General features: G+C 38.8%; 1 protein-coding gene across 1 annotated transcript in view; it reads left to right on the top strand.

Moving 5' to 3' along the window:
• Positions 1-14204, top strand: part of adgrv1 (adhesion G protein-coupled receptor V1) — a 112954-nt gene that overhangs the window by 8863 nt on the left and 89887 nt on the right. Inside the window, 12 exon segments of the mRNA XM_030142528.1 lie at positions 3889-4076; positions 4754-4903; positions 7364-7459; positions 8055-8159; positions 8399-8512; positions 8815-9045; positions 9130-9467; positions 9611-9881; positions 11255-11581; positions 11891-12008; positions 12011-12066; positions 12388-12611. Coding sequence (XP_029998388.1) covers positions 3891-4076; positions 4754-4903; positions 7364-7459; positions 8055-8159; positions 8399-8512; positions 8815-9045; positions 9130-9467; positions 9611-9881; positions 11255-11581; positions 11891-12008; positions 12011-12066; positions 12388-12611 — 2216 coding nt within the window. The 5' untranslated portion in view covers positions 3889-3890.

Here is a 14204-nt window from a genome sequence, read left to right as displayed (position 1 = left end):
TATGGAAAACAAGTCAGCTGATTTAGGCCGCACAGTCACAGAATAAGTCAATAAAAGCAATTTTGGATGTTTCATAATGTGAAGTTTCTTTAGTTGTGGTGCTGCCTGTGGCTTGTTACAGTGCCCAGTCCCAGAGTCCTGGCTTCAGCTGTCATTTTTTTGTTTCTTTGGCCTAGGATATCTGTGATGGACGGTGTGTTTTCATGCATTTCAGAGCTCTCCAGTGTCTTGGCCTATCATCCATCTGCCTGTCTCAGCTCTCAGACCTTGCATCTTGACTGTGCATGCTGACTGTGCGACCCTGACAGTGTGCATGTGTGTGTGTGTGTGTGTGTGTGTGTGTGTGTGTGTGTGCGCGCAGGGTTCGGTCCCTGTACACCTCTGATTCCCAGCCTTATCAATGTCAGAGGTCTGCGCCAGGCACTCCATGCCTACTTTGATGTGACAGACAGACTCTTGGTCCCTCGGTAACCCCCGGGGCTCGGGTTGGCACAACACATGATGTCAGCACAAAGACTTCCCTGCCACTTCTGAAACAGACCTGTGCCATCCACTCAGCATCTGCTTTGCATCAGGCCTTTTGAAAAGGCCTCAGCTTTTGGGTCAGTGCACGTCTATGGGACCACCAACCTAGGTTAAAGGGTTGGATGCTTTCATCCATCTGAAAAATTGTATTGTAGATGGGTACATCATTTGAACTGAAGTTCTATGGCACAAAGATTTACTGAAAAAATGGTTCCTGCTGTCCAAACTTCCATTCTGAAAGCAAAGGAGAAATGACACAGAGCGAGCAGATTCAAATGAAAACTCAAATATTATCTAGTAACTCACAACACGATACTATTACAATACTCTTACTATGATAATGATATCACAATGTTGGGTTTCTATGATGCATTATATTGTTTGCATAGCTAAATAAGAAAAAATAACCCAAAATACCCATAGAGGCAAAGACCAACAATTATTAATGTGTTCACCTCATTCTTCTGTCAATTTTACAGAATTTGACAACTGAGAAAAAATGATGTATTAAAATGCTAACCCTCAAACTTGGTAGGGAAATCTGTTTTGGAGCGCCTGCGTGCCATATCAATTTTCCATTCCACCACAATTGTTTGCTTTTAAAATATTTTGTGAAAATTGGACGAGAATTTTCATTGCCAGAACAGAAGAAGCACTTTTGCCTTGAGGATGACCCTGTTAGGTTAAAATGGTTCATGCACTTAGCCGGACCATTTGTCATCAGACTCATTGTGGAAAAATACTATGTAAAGTACAGACCTCACAGGAAAGTGTTTCTCTATCTTTTCAGTTAAACTCTCTTTGAGCTGTGCAGAAATTTCCCAGTCCCAGAAGACAGAGCAGGGTGAATAACAGGATTTATTCAACCCTTCTTTGTCAAGGGACACACTCACCTTTCCTCCCCCCCTTAGCCTCACTCTCTATCCCTCTATTTCCCACTGTCCAGCCCCACTACCCACCAACTCTAAATCCCTTTTTGATGGATTTCCCAGCAGTCTTTCCACTGTTGGCATGTGTGTTACACATACACACATGCACGTGCCTCTTGACACTAGCCTTATAACACAACTCTTTGCATCCATTGTTCCTGGCTTGATTTGATAAACAGCTTGCAACACCACTGCAATATCTTGTTATCCGTTCAGAGCTGAAAAACTGATTGATGGATGGTTGCTACCAAAACACCAGCCAAAACTGAGAATAACTCAAATTGATATAACAGTAATGGAACATATGAAAAATGGGATATTTTCAATGTCCAACTTTCCTAAATGATTTCTGCTTATAAAAAAGGAGCAAACAGCATGACTTCATCCACCGTAGCTGCTGATGTTCTTTTTCAACCTTGTAATTAAGAGTGAGTAACTTACGTGTTTGTAGTTTTGGCAAGTGTGTGTGCTGCAGATTATGAATGGGATGGGTAAAGGCAGTAGGGAGGGGAAAGGCAGGACAGAGAGGCCGCAATTTAGCTTTTTTCACTGGCTCCACCCCATGTGTCATACTGTGTTGTTTTGTTGTGTTAACCATGACAACTGTCTCGGTGACTCTGTTTTAGCTTTAGTATTATATAGATGAGGAGAGGAGAGGAGAGGAGAGGAGAGGAGAGGAGAGGAGAGGAGAGGAGAGGAGAAATTAATCATTTACATATTAAATTTATTTGGACCAGAGGAATATACTCAACAATAACTGATTTAACAGTTTTAACAACATGATGACAACAGCTGTTGCAATTGAAGAACAATTTTATGAACAATTTACACCACAATGATCATCCGACCAGGCAGTCGGTTTGGCCGCATATGTTCAAAAGCTGTTCTTCTGAACATCTGGACACTCAATACTGTCTCTATTCAGACCATTTTAGCTCCAATGTGTAATGGCTATATGTATTTTTAGTTATTAGCAACATGTATCATTATGAAGAATATCAGATGTCATTCAGTATATGTTCATTATGTTTTTGTGATATGATGTTATTCATTACATGTTTTCACTTTGCATATGGTGAAAAATGATTCATCCTTGACAAGATTTGTCAGTTTTAATGTTTTTTCTCTAGTGCTGTAGCACCAAGTATCACTACAGATCTTACTTGTGTAAGTGGTGGTTCATAACTGTGTGTGTGTATATATATATATATATATATATATATATATATATATATATATATATATATATATATATATATATACATATATGTATAGGGTGGGGAAGCAAAATTTACAATATTTTGAGGCAGGGATTGAAAGACAGTGTATGACCAATTAGTTTATTGAAAGTCATGAGAATTTATTTGCCACAAGAAAATTTACATAATAGAAAATGTTTTATTCTATGTGTCCTCCTTCTTTCTCAATAACTGCCTTCACACGCTTCCTGAAACTTGCGCAAGTGTTCCTCAAATATTCGGGTGACAACTTCTCCCATTCTTCTTTAATAGTATCTCCCAGACTTTCTCGTAATAGTTTTGCTCATAGTCATTCTCTTCTTTACATTATAAACAGTCTTTATGGACACTCCAACTATTGTTGAAATCTCCTTTGGTGTGATGAGTGCATTCAGCAAATCACACACTCTTTGACGTTTGCTTTCCTGATTACTCATATGGGCAAAAGTTTCTGAAAAGGTATGGATAATAGTGTTAGGTATGATTATGACATCAATATATGTTTGGTTTCAAAACAATTGATGTAGTGACTGCTGAGAAAAAACAACTAAATGTTCATTGTACATTTTGCTTCCCCACCCTGTATGTGTATATATATATATATATATATATATATATATATATATATATATATATATATATATATATATAAATATATATATATATATATATATATATATATATATATATATATATATATATATATATATATATATGTATATACTGTTGACCATGAAGGTGAAGTAAAATATTCTAAAATATTTAGGCTACCTCTTCTCATGAAATGATTGTGACAATGTTATTTTTTCTTGTGTAGTGTAACTGGAACTAAATATGTTATCATTCCACCTGGTCAGATGTGATTACTGATGTGATGTGTAACAAACAGGAATAAAGAAGTATGTGTCTAAAAGCAGCAGTGTATTTTCTAGCATTGTGCATTGTCTCAGTATGAAATATTTTAAGTAATAAATTATTTCTTAAACTCTTGTCTTACTGTAGCACCTTAACTGTAATTGCCACATTTTATTACATTGAAAAATGTATGAAACATTCTCAGATAGGTTTATATATAACACTCTTCAAAACACACCAACATTGATATCTGTGCTACTTCACTATATGCAAAATGTTGTTTTTCTTGCTTTTCTTTACATGCATTTTTCATGCCTTTACATTTTCTCCCCTTTTCACAGGAATGCACCCTGTCCTTTTGCTAGCTGGACTGATTCTGGCTCTGTCCATCCCTGACACTGTGTCTGAGTCGGCCACGCTGCATTTCCTGGGCCAGACTGACTTTGTTGTCAACGAGAGCAACTCGTCTGTGGTCCGTCTGGTTGTGGAGAGAGTGGGAGACCCAATAAATGTAACAGCTTTGGTTCTGGTAAGACATGGGATAAGCTAGTCAGTGCTGACATATAGCTTGCTATGTTTTTACACTACTGCACTGTGACACAGCAAACTCTTCAGTCTGTCAAAAGTATGTATTGAACTTTTGCTATTTAATCCCTTTACTCTGTTGCTGGCCTGTCACCTGCATGTCCAAAACTCAGTGAGCTCTCATTCTACGGCAGATTGTCGTGGTGACATCAAAGACGCAGTGTGTCTGCAGAAACTGTTGGACATCACAGAATGGGTTTTGGCTTTATGTCCTCCACATGGGGGCTCGTGTCAGCTGCTCACAGTTGGTGTCTGGCAATAAGAACTGGCCATGCAGTGGACTGTGGTTGTGGGGGTTTCCGAGGTTTCTTGATGTCTTTACCATATTTTTAAATTTAGATTTTAAAATATTATACTTGTGCCATTAATAATTTTCTGAAATGCTCAGTAATATCAGGACACTTACAGGAAGCAGTCAGACAAAATAAAGCACATAAAACCACCAGAAATGCCTGTAGTATATTATGTTATGTTATATTTGAAGTGAAATACTCAATATCCTGCCATGTTTAGGTTTTTGATGTGGCTGTTTCTGTGTGTTTGCCATTCCTTACTTATTTGTCTCAGTTTTAAGCTTTCTAACTATTTTAAGGTGTTTCTCATATGTTTCCTTGTACACAGCTTGAAGGAGTTGATACAGGGGATTTTCATGGTACCAGTGCAGCTGTCTTCCTGCTGTCTACTGAGTCCAGTAAGACCATCTTCCTTACTGTAAAAGATGACGACTTACCTGAAGCAGATGAGACATTTACCTTTAACCTTACGATTCAGGTAATGGCCCATTTTATATCTTTAAGTTTATGTTGTTGTTTTTTTTTTATTTGACCCAGTATGTCTTGAATGTATGTGCCTTTGTTGTCCGCTTTTCTGTATAACTCCTTTCTTGTCCTCAGAGAAGCTCCAAGCCTCCTCTCAACTGTCTCACTGTTGTAATTCTGTTCCTTTCTGTATTAAACCTTAACCTCAGCTACTAAGCGATAGGGAGCCACAGTAAGCCTTAAGAGCCTTTGAGTGCAAGGTCTTTGATGTGTGTGCACTGTGAGGACTTTTTCCACACTTGGCCAGGGTGGGGCCAAACGTTGCATGTGTCTGGAGGTTCAACACTAAAAGACACCTTTGTGAAATTAAATTTACTCTGACAGCCACAGCCTCACAATTCATTAGATTAAAGTGATTCTTTCTCTCTCTGGATGCATTGACTTTGATGGGCATGTCTGTTCTATGGATTTCAGTTCTATAAATGTTTTGTGTTCACCACACTATTGTTGAAAAAAGCTCAGTTCGTTCCAGTGAATGGATTCACAACCAAGCACATTAAAACAGTCTCATGGGTTTTAAGACGTTTCCTGAGATTTCCATATCCTATCCTCAGAAAGTGCAATTTCTTTTTAATTTTAGCCCAAATAAAAAAAAAATATTTTCTTTCAATATTCTTGGCATTTTATTGAGCTTTTTCTATTTGTTCTACATCTTATATATGACAGGTTAAGATGGATTAAAGCTGAAAGAATTATTTGTATATGCATTGTTGATCTTTGTCAAAATGCCCGTGTGTTGCCTTCAGAACCAAGGATGCCTTACACCAAGAAACTATCACCCTGGGTTCCTTTAGTTTTAAGCTGTCAGGTTTGATTGATGAGCTTGGGGGTCTGGTCTCGCTGTCTGCGCATCTTAACCTTCACTGAAAGACCTAAGACAATGGTCAATTGATCATCCATTCACAAAACAGCAAAAACTTCCAAAGGCTGTCAGTGAGAGTGACTTATAATCAAAATATTTTCAATTTGATGCTGTATTTTTGTGACATCTGGTTGGAATCCAGTATCAGAAACCCATATTTAGCCTGCTTCTAGAGTGAAAGACCAGATGAGGCCCACTTAGCACTTCTGTTTACACTACAGGAGACACAAAGCTTTGGCCAAATGCTACCCTATCAGCTTACTAAAGAACTGTCTGAAGGATGGATGTGCACTATATGAGGGTCATTGATCAAGGACAGGTAAAAAACAAAACATTTATCAGGGTATATATGTCATTTGTGATAGTTTCACTCAGTACTATATAGCATTACCCTTGATAAAAATGACCATGGCAGAAAAAATATGGTATAGAGATAATAACAGAGAACACTGTTGAGGAACAGCAGGTACAGGCTAACGGAACTGAACGAAACATTAAGTAGGTCCTGGATTTGTACTGCATTTGTCATAAATTTTTAGTGTGTTTTAGTGCAGTGTTTCAGTGCATACTTGCACATTATGTAGCTGGGCATACATTAGTCTGTGTGCATACTGGTGGCTCGACCTGTGGCTTGGCTTTGTTTGGATTCTGTGTTGTGAGGTGACCGCTACAAGAGCTCACCAGTGAAAAGAAAGCTCTTAAAGCTGGGAAAAGCCCTGTTTGAATAGAAGGATGAATGCAAAGAGTCTGTGCACTTCCTTTTTCTTTGCTTATTCTCACCTTAGAGCACATGTGCACACACACATACATTGGTTTGCTGAAGGGTTTCAGGTTAAATGTGTTTGGATGGGAAAAAAAATTATAGGAAAATGTTTTGAAGAAGATATAGATTGTCATTGTACACTGTATTGTTTTCTCATTTAATAGAATGGTTGCACTTGCACAAATGAGTCATTTTTCCAGATGTTTTTATATTGCAGAGTGAGTTGTGAAGTTTTTGTGGAAGCCTTTGCATTCAGACACAGACAGCAGAGCATAGCTGGTACTGGAGATGCATATGGAAATACTGGTACTGTAGGCTCATTAATGGAATCATTGGAAAGAAACACCAAATAACAAGTCTGTGGTCTCAAGAAAAGGGAAACCCTCTTTGCACAGTTCACAGATTGTAGTCCTATTTGTTATGTCAAAAACTCACAGTGTGAGGTTTAGGAAGTCAGTTTGTGATTTTAAAGCACACACAGACTTTGAGTTTATCAGCGCTTAGTGCCGAATCACAGAACACAGCACAAGTCCTGAAGAGGTGTCCTGCTGAGGGCTAACATGACAAATAGTTGAGCTGAGCCCAGTACTTCCTGTCTTTGTGCCTTCCCATCAGGACTTCTCAGTGGGAGTGCAGAAATGAAGTGAAGATTGGGATAAGGCAGGCGTTCTGTTTTTTCACACGAGCATGAGTGCCAAAACCGGTGAACAACTGGGGGATGTTGCAGGTGTGTTCAGGTGTTTTTGGCCTAGTTGAAAATAACTATATAATGTCTCCCTTCTTTCCAGAGCTCTTCAAATGGTGTTACACTGGGGACACCGAACAAGGCAACAATCACCATTCTGTCCAATGACAATGCCTTTGGAATCATTGCCTTCAACTCAGTAAGAAACCCCTGTCCCTCACATGCATCTGATCTTTTTGTCACAGTTCTTTAGCTGTAACCAATACAGAACTGCAGGGAAGTTATTGTGGAACATATTTAAATGCCTCATGTGCAGGTCTGGAATAATTTTACTACCACAGGCTCATCATTACATGAAACAACTTGGCCTAAATACTGCCATTTTCATTATTTTCAAAGGTCTTATATCTTTATTTGAGTAATTTAACATTTTATTAGAGATCTGTCATAACCTGACAAAAGCATGGTAAATTTTTTCCAGCTGTTCAGAATAGATGAAATGCGTTTGTGAGTATTAAATAGTGGAAACAGTCTAAGATTTTGGGTGTTACTCATTTAGCTGCATTTAGTGTACTGTACTTGAGAATTTTTCTTATCTTCATCAAAGACGTTTAGCTCATCCATATTCAATGCATCAAATCCATGTATACTGTAATATAATTTTCGTTTGAGATTTTGAGTCATTTCATTGGTTGACTGTAATTGGGAAGAGGAAACAATTTTCATATGTATTAAATATAGTCAACTTTAGTTCTGTTTCTTTGTTTTTGTCTGTTTGTCACTGTTTTTCTCAGACTGAAGAAATTGTTGTCAGTGAACCAAGAGGAGGAAGCCATTATGTGCCTTTGACCCTGATTAGAGAAAAGGGAACATATGGCACCGTGACCGTGAACTTTGAGGTGGGAGGGCAATGTACATGCCAGCGCACCAAAGACCCTTCAGTGTTAAACAAAAACACACAGTGTAATCTGTATAGTTCAAGTTATTTGTCATCTGTACAGTATCTGATAAACAAAACTGTTTTATATTGTGTAGTTCTTTAAAATTCTGCGATGAAATGTTTTTATGCCTTTAAAAAACCCACAACACTTTACTATAAAATAAATTCCACAAGTGTAACTAGAACCTCTGTCTTCAGATTTCTGGGGGTCCCAACCCTGCCATTGAGGACCTCAGTCCAGACAGAGGGAACATCACTATTCCTGTCGGACAGTCTGTTGTGCAGTTCAGTATTCGCATTAAGGATGACCAGGTGTGTGTAAACCAAATGTCTCACTCATTAGGCCTGATATTTGTCATAATTTGGTTGCTAAGGATGATGGATGAGGGATGATAAATGTCCAAATAAGAGGTAGATATTTCCAAGCTTGTTTGGAGCTAAGCCTTACAAATTTCTATGTAATTGACATTAAAGAACATCAGTGTTTTATGAGCTAATTATGTGTATCTGACCTTCATAGAATTCTTCATCGCTACCGTGTTTATTTTGTTTCTCCTAAGCTTTATCAAAGGTATTACTGTTTGTAAATCTTTATCCTTTTCTCTGTGGGTCAGATTCCTGAGGATGATGAGGTGTTTTCAGTCAAACTGACAGATGTGGCAGGCGGAGCCCTCCTCAGGCCCAATGCCAGTAGTGTCCAGCTGAGAATTCAACGGAATGACAGCCCACTGCGCTTCTCCCATTCCATCATGGCAGTACCAGAGTCTGCTGGAGTGATTGCCCTTAATGTGACCCGTGGTCGGTTGACTGAGGATGGGCCACTTGTTGGCTCTGTTGACACAGAGGTGCTTTTCTGTTAATCTAGTTACTTTTTGTTAATCTACTTACATAACTTTTTGACCTTAGTATTGTATTTCTCTTCGATGTAGGTCTCTGTAATTTACATGGTGGTAAGCAATGGAGGATCAGGCAGCGCCACACCAGCTGATGATTTCCATGACCTACAGCAGGTCACAACAGTGACCTTTCCTCCATTTGTCTACCAGACCAGCCTATTCTTTAACATCAGTGATGATTCAGTGCCAGAAATTGCAGAATCCTTTCATGTAGTGCTGCTGGAGGAGACCATCAGAGGCGATGCAGTACTAGTAACACCCATTTCTGTGCAAGTGACCATCGAGCCAAATGATAAACCTCACGGTGTTCTGTCAATCAGCAGCAGTGCAGTAATTCAACCATTCAGCATCAATGAAGACCTCACACAGAGGTGGATAATTTATGAATACTTGTCTCATTGGATGGTAATATACCATCTTTAATGGTTCTCATAAGCAGTGTACTAAGTACTGTACATGAACATATCTTGATAAATATGTTAAATTTCACTTTATTTTTTCCCCTATCCTACAGATTTGAAGGCATCATTATTGTGCGAAATGGAGGCAGCTATGGGAATGTGTCGGCCAAATGGACCATAAGTAGAAACTCCACTGACAACATGCCAGTATCAGATGATCTGTCGCCAGACTCTGGGACTGTAAAGTTTTCTGCTGGCCAGGTTACCGCTGTAATTCCTTTAAACATTGTGGAAGATGATCTCCCTGAAGAGGCAGAGGCGTTTGTTCTCAAGCTGCTGCCAGACACTGTAACTGGGGGTGCAGAAGTCGACGAACCCATGGAGGTCAGTTTAGAAGAGATCTTTGACAGACCAATATAAATCTATTACTGATGTGTTTTCTCTGTTGTAATGATGACTTCAATCAAAGGGAGGAGTGAAACAGTTGCTACACTCGTTGGGGAAAATACCCTCCAGATGTTGTGCATGTGTTTTACACGTGTAGGTGTGTGCGTGTGACTTACTGTAAGGTACAGTGGCAAACTTGGCACATTCCACTAAAGTAGACCCTTTAGTCTGTCACTTGGCTCTGTGGGTGTTCCCTTAATGTGGCTGAATCAAAACAAAGCGGAAACAGCAGGCATGCTCTGTGTGTGGTGTCTGTGTGTTTTTCTTTTTGGAAAAGCGTGGGTGAAGTGGTGACAGGTTTTTTATAGCATCCATCTTTGTCCAAGCCCTCTGGCTATGTGTGAAAGCAGTGGGCAGATCTAAGTCTTGCTTAAGTTAAAAGGCATTAGATGCATTCAGACTCTGCTTTGGTCACATACAAAAACACATTGACACATCATTTAAATTGTGAAGTCGTAGAGTCTGTTTTCCATCTGTGCAGGAGATGTTGATTCAGCAAATATTAATTCAAAATATAACATATGACTTGTTAATCAGGGTGAATGTTGCAACGTATATATCATACACGCACACACGCACACACACACACACACACACACACACATACACACACACACACACACACACACACATGCGCGCACGAACATGACACTGAACTCTAGAATAACTCCTGTACACCCAGCAACTATAGATCAAGTGGTGAGTTGAATGAGCCTCTGTTTAAATGCTCATAAAAACGACTCTAGCAGTTTTAGCAGAGTTAATTAAAGAGGATGCTTCTCTAAAGTTAGCTCAGGGCTGTTTAACTACTTTCAGTCTCACTTGTTTACTTTCTTCTCTCTGATCTTCACCTATCCCTTCTTCTGCCCTTGAGAAATTGGATACAATCTTAGGAACAGAAAAACAAGATACACAACAGAATCCCAAAAATGCACTGACGGGAAATCTGAGCTTCAATGTCATTATCTCCTCATAGCCTAAATATAATCTAGTTTCCACTTTAATTTGCATAGGGCTGCACACAAGCAGACTTTGTACCAAGTGAAGTGTACAGTGTTAAGTATATGTTTTTATTTTTACTGAAGTAAAACCACCTAAAACAACATTTCACTCATTACATCATTCATTTAGAGGTTTCCTACTAAGTGGTATATAAAATATTTGCTCCCACAAGAAAATCTTTGTCCAGAGGGTGTGTTTTCAATCATTTTAGTTTTTAAAAATGGAAAATTATTTTAACTGATTTATTGTTTTTTTTGCTGATATTTTACCCCTACTCTTCATTTGGCCTTTGTCCACTCTCTCCTCAGTTGGTGCTCTACATTCAAGACAGCGATGATGTCTATGGTCTTTTTCGATTTGATTCAGAAAAAGGGCAAAGCATCCAGAGCCTACCTGAGGGCCGATTCCTATCACTAAACTTCTTGCGGGATGGTGGTACTCTGGGAGATGTGTCCATGACTCTTACAGCCCTCTACATTCCTGCTGGTCCTATTGACCCAGCATTGGCCCGTGACCAGATCCTGAATGTTAGCAGGACCGTTAATGTAGTGTTTTCCCGTGAGCGTGAGGCACACGTGATACTGCCAATCAGGAATGATGCTTTTCTGCAAAACGGAGCTCATTTTTTAATAGAGGTAGGTAGACAAGCACGGAAGATAATTGTCACATCAAATTGAATCTTTTATTGACATTCTGCTTTTAAAATTTGTATGGACATAAAAAAAGAACTATGTTCTTCCACTTGTACTTCTGACCAATTCAGTGCTGTCCAACATTTAAGTGCCTCATTTGCATGTGTGAATCATTAGACACTGGCATTTAATTCTGGCGTGTTGTATGGGAATTGCTCAACTGTTCTAATTAACAACACCAACGCACTTACTCTCAGGCCAAAAACTACCAGTACTTTATAATTAACAGAGTTGTTTTCTTTGGTCTCTCAGTTGAATTCACTGGAGCTGGTTGATATCAGCCCCCCTATTCCTTCAAACAGCCCGAGGTTTGGGGGACCCCTCAACCTGACCCTGACTGTAACATCGGACATTGCTAATGGTGAAATTGGCTTACCAATAACACCACAGTAGTACTTTATGAGCCAGAGGACAGCAATAGCAGCATGGTAAGATGAAATCCCTATTTTTAGGAGTGAGGTCTGTGATGTTTGTCACTCGCAGTTAAGAATAGATACTGTAAATGTCAAAGCAAGAAGTCATTAATTGACAAAATTTAAAAAAAATTCTACTGTGCTGAAAATACAAAAACATAGCCTTCATTTTACTTCATTTGAAGAAGCTACTGTGAATCTTTGGATGGGGGTGTTTTAATTAATTTACTCTGATCTCATTTTGGTTGAGTGCTAAGTTGACCACAATTATAATGCATTTAGAAAAGTGCTTATTCATTAAAATGCCATTAATTCTCATGATATGTGTTCCTAAAGGTGACCCTTCCTCTGCGAAGGGATGGGACAGATGGTCAAGCTGAAGTGTTCTGGAGTCTCCACCCAATTGGTGCCAATCATATGGATGTTACTACTAATGACCTGGAACCTTTTAGTGGCTCTGTTGTCTTCCTCTCTGGAGAGAGCGATGCTTCCATCAACCTCACTGTATTGGCTGATGATATCCCAGAAGTCAACGAGACCTTACTGCTCACTTTGGATAGGTGAGGATACTGAAATACAGAAAAATGTTGTAGTAGCAGGTAAATTTACTGTGTACTTGATGGATTGTTATCAAAGTGAATTAATCCTTTCCTTTTTCTGATAAATGTAGCTTAGTGTTTTGAGATGTATATATGAGTCTGTGCATGTGTGATTTTTGTAGGTGTGTTATCTCCATTATTATGAGGACATTTTGACCATTATGACCAATCCTCACAACTTTAAATTGTTTTTTGATGGTTAACACCTTGAGGACTGTCTTACCTTACCCATACGTGACAACTACCTTGTTGAACTGTTGAATCTCATTTGCAAGAGGGTCCCCATATCACCAATGTTGGCCTTGTAGAGCTGCTCCTAAACTGACTTTAGATAATAATCATCAGTATGAATTATTTTCATTATATATTTAATTATTACACATTTAAAATGGAAAAAAGTTCAAACACATATGCTTCATAATAAAATAAATTCTCATAATACCCATCATTTGCTATTATTTATGTGTATTATGAAAATTTATCCGAATTACATAATTAAAACTAGAGTGGAAGATGTCAGTTATGTAAAATGCTGCTATGATGACAATATTATTATGAAAAGGTCTTCTTCCAGTTTATTTTTGCTGAGAACCTCTTACCTCACCTCCAGAAGGCTCAGTACCTGTTCGCTAGATGAGAATCTGTTGCCAGAGGTATAAATTGTCATGATTCAGTGCATTTCAGAATAAATGTAGTCAGCCAAATCTGATTTCCTGTTTATTCGGAAAGTGCTTTCAGAAATCACACTATCATAGTTTATAATATTGTACATCCGCCTCTTTACATAAACAAGAAAAAGTAAATCCCTGAGTTTGATTGAGTTGATGATATAATATCTCATTGCAATTTTTGAAATGAGTGATTTTACACATCTAACTGCAGTGAGGCCTGGGCCCAGAAATGCCTCTCAAACAGCCTTTGTGTCTGTTCTAACCTGTGAACATAGTTCCAAAATGATATCAGTAGGTTCTTCGTCATACACAGGTGAGACAAACAGTGCAGCCAAGACTTGGTTTTACAAATTAAAGTTTAGATTCATCCATTTAGTTGTAATGGTTAAGGGTATAAAGGCTAGGGAACGTATTATATCAAGTGTTCTCACAAAGACTTAAGAGCATGAATGTGCATGTTTGTGTATTTAGGACAATGTTTAGGGGGTGGGTTCACTTGTTAGTCTATGTTCTGATGAGAACGCCAACTCTTACTCCCGCCTATTCCTCTCCTGCAGGGTGGAGACTGCCCGCTTTATAGTGTATTTTGGGTAAGTGGAGAGTGAAGTGAACCTGGGCCTTTTGTGTGGTGTGAATCAGGACTTTGTTTTTCAGAGAAGGGCCTACTTCAGGATTTCTGGAGTCTTTGGTTGACGTAGGGATGAGGGGTATTGAGGTGGGGCTGGGGGTTTTGTGCTGGTGTGAAAAAAGCAAATCCTAAGAGAGTGGTTGTGGGGAGTAAATAGAGAATCTTCTTTATGTTCACTTTGATTTAACCAGGACTGATTTTGTATCTTTTTAAAGATGTCAGTGTTTGTATGCATGCCATGCCTTGGCTGGACTG

This window comes from Sphaeramia orbicularis, chromosome 9 (assembly GCF_902148855.1).
Source record: "Sphaeramia orbicularis chromosome 9, fSphaOr1.1, whole genome shotgun sequence".
Classification (NCBI taxonomy): domain Eukaryota; kingdom Metazoa; phylum Chordata; class Actinopteri; order Kurtiformes; family Apogonidae; genus Sphaeramia; species Sphaeramia orbicularis.
Note: the sequence above shows the minus strand (reverse complement) of the source record. Positions and strands in the feature narration are given on the sequence as shown.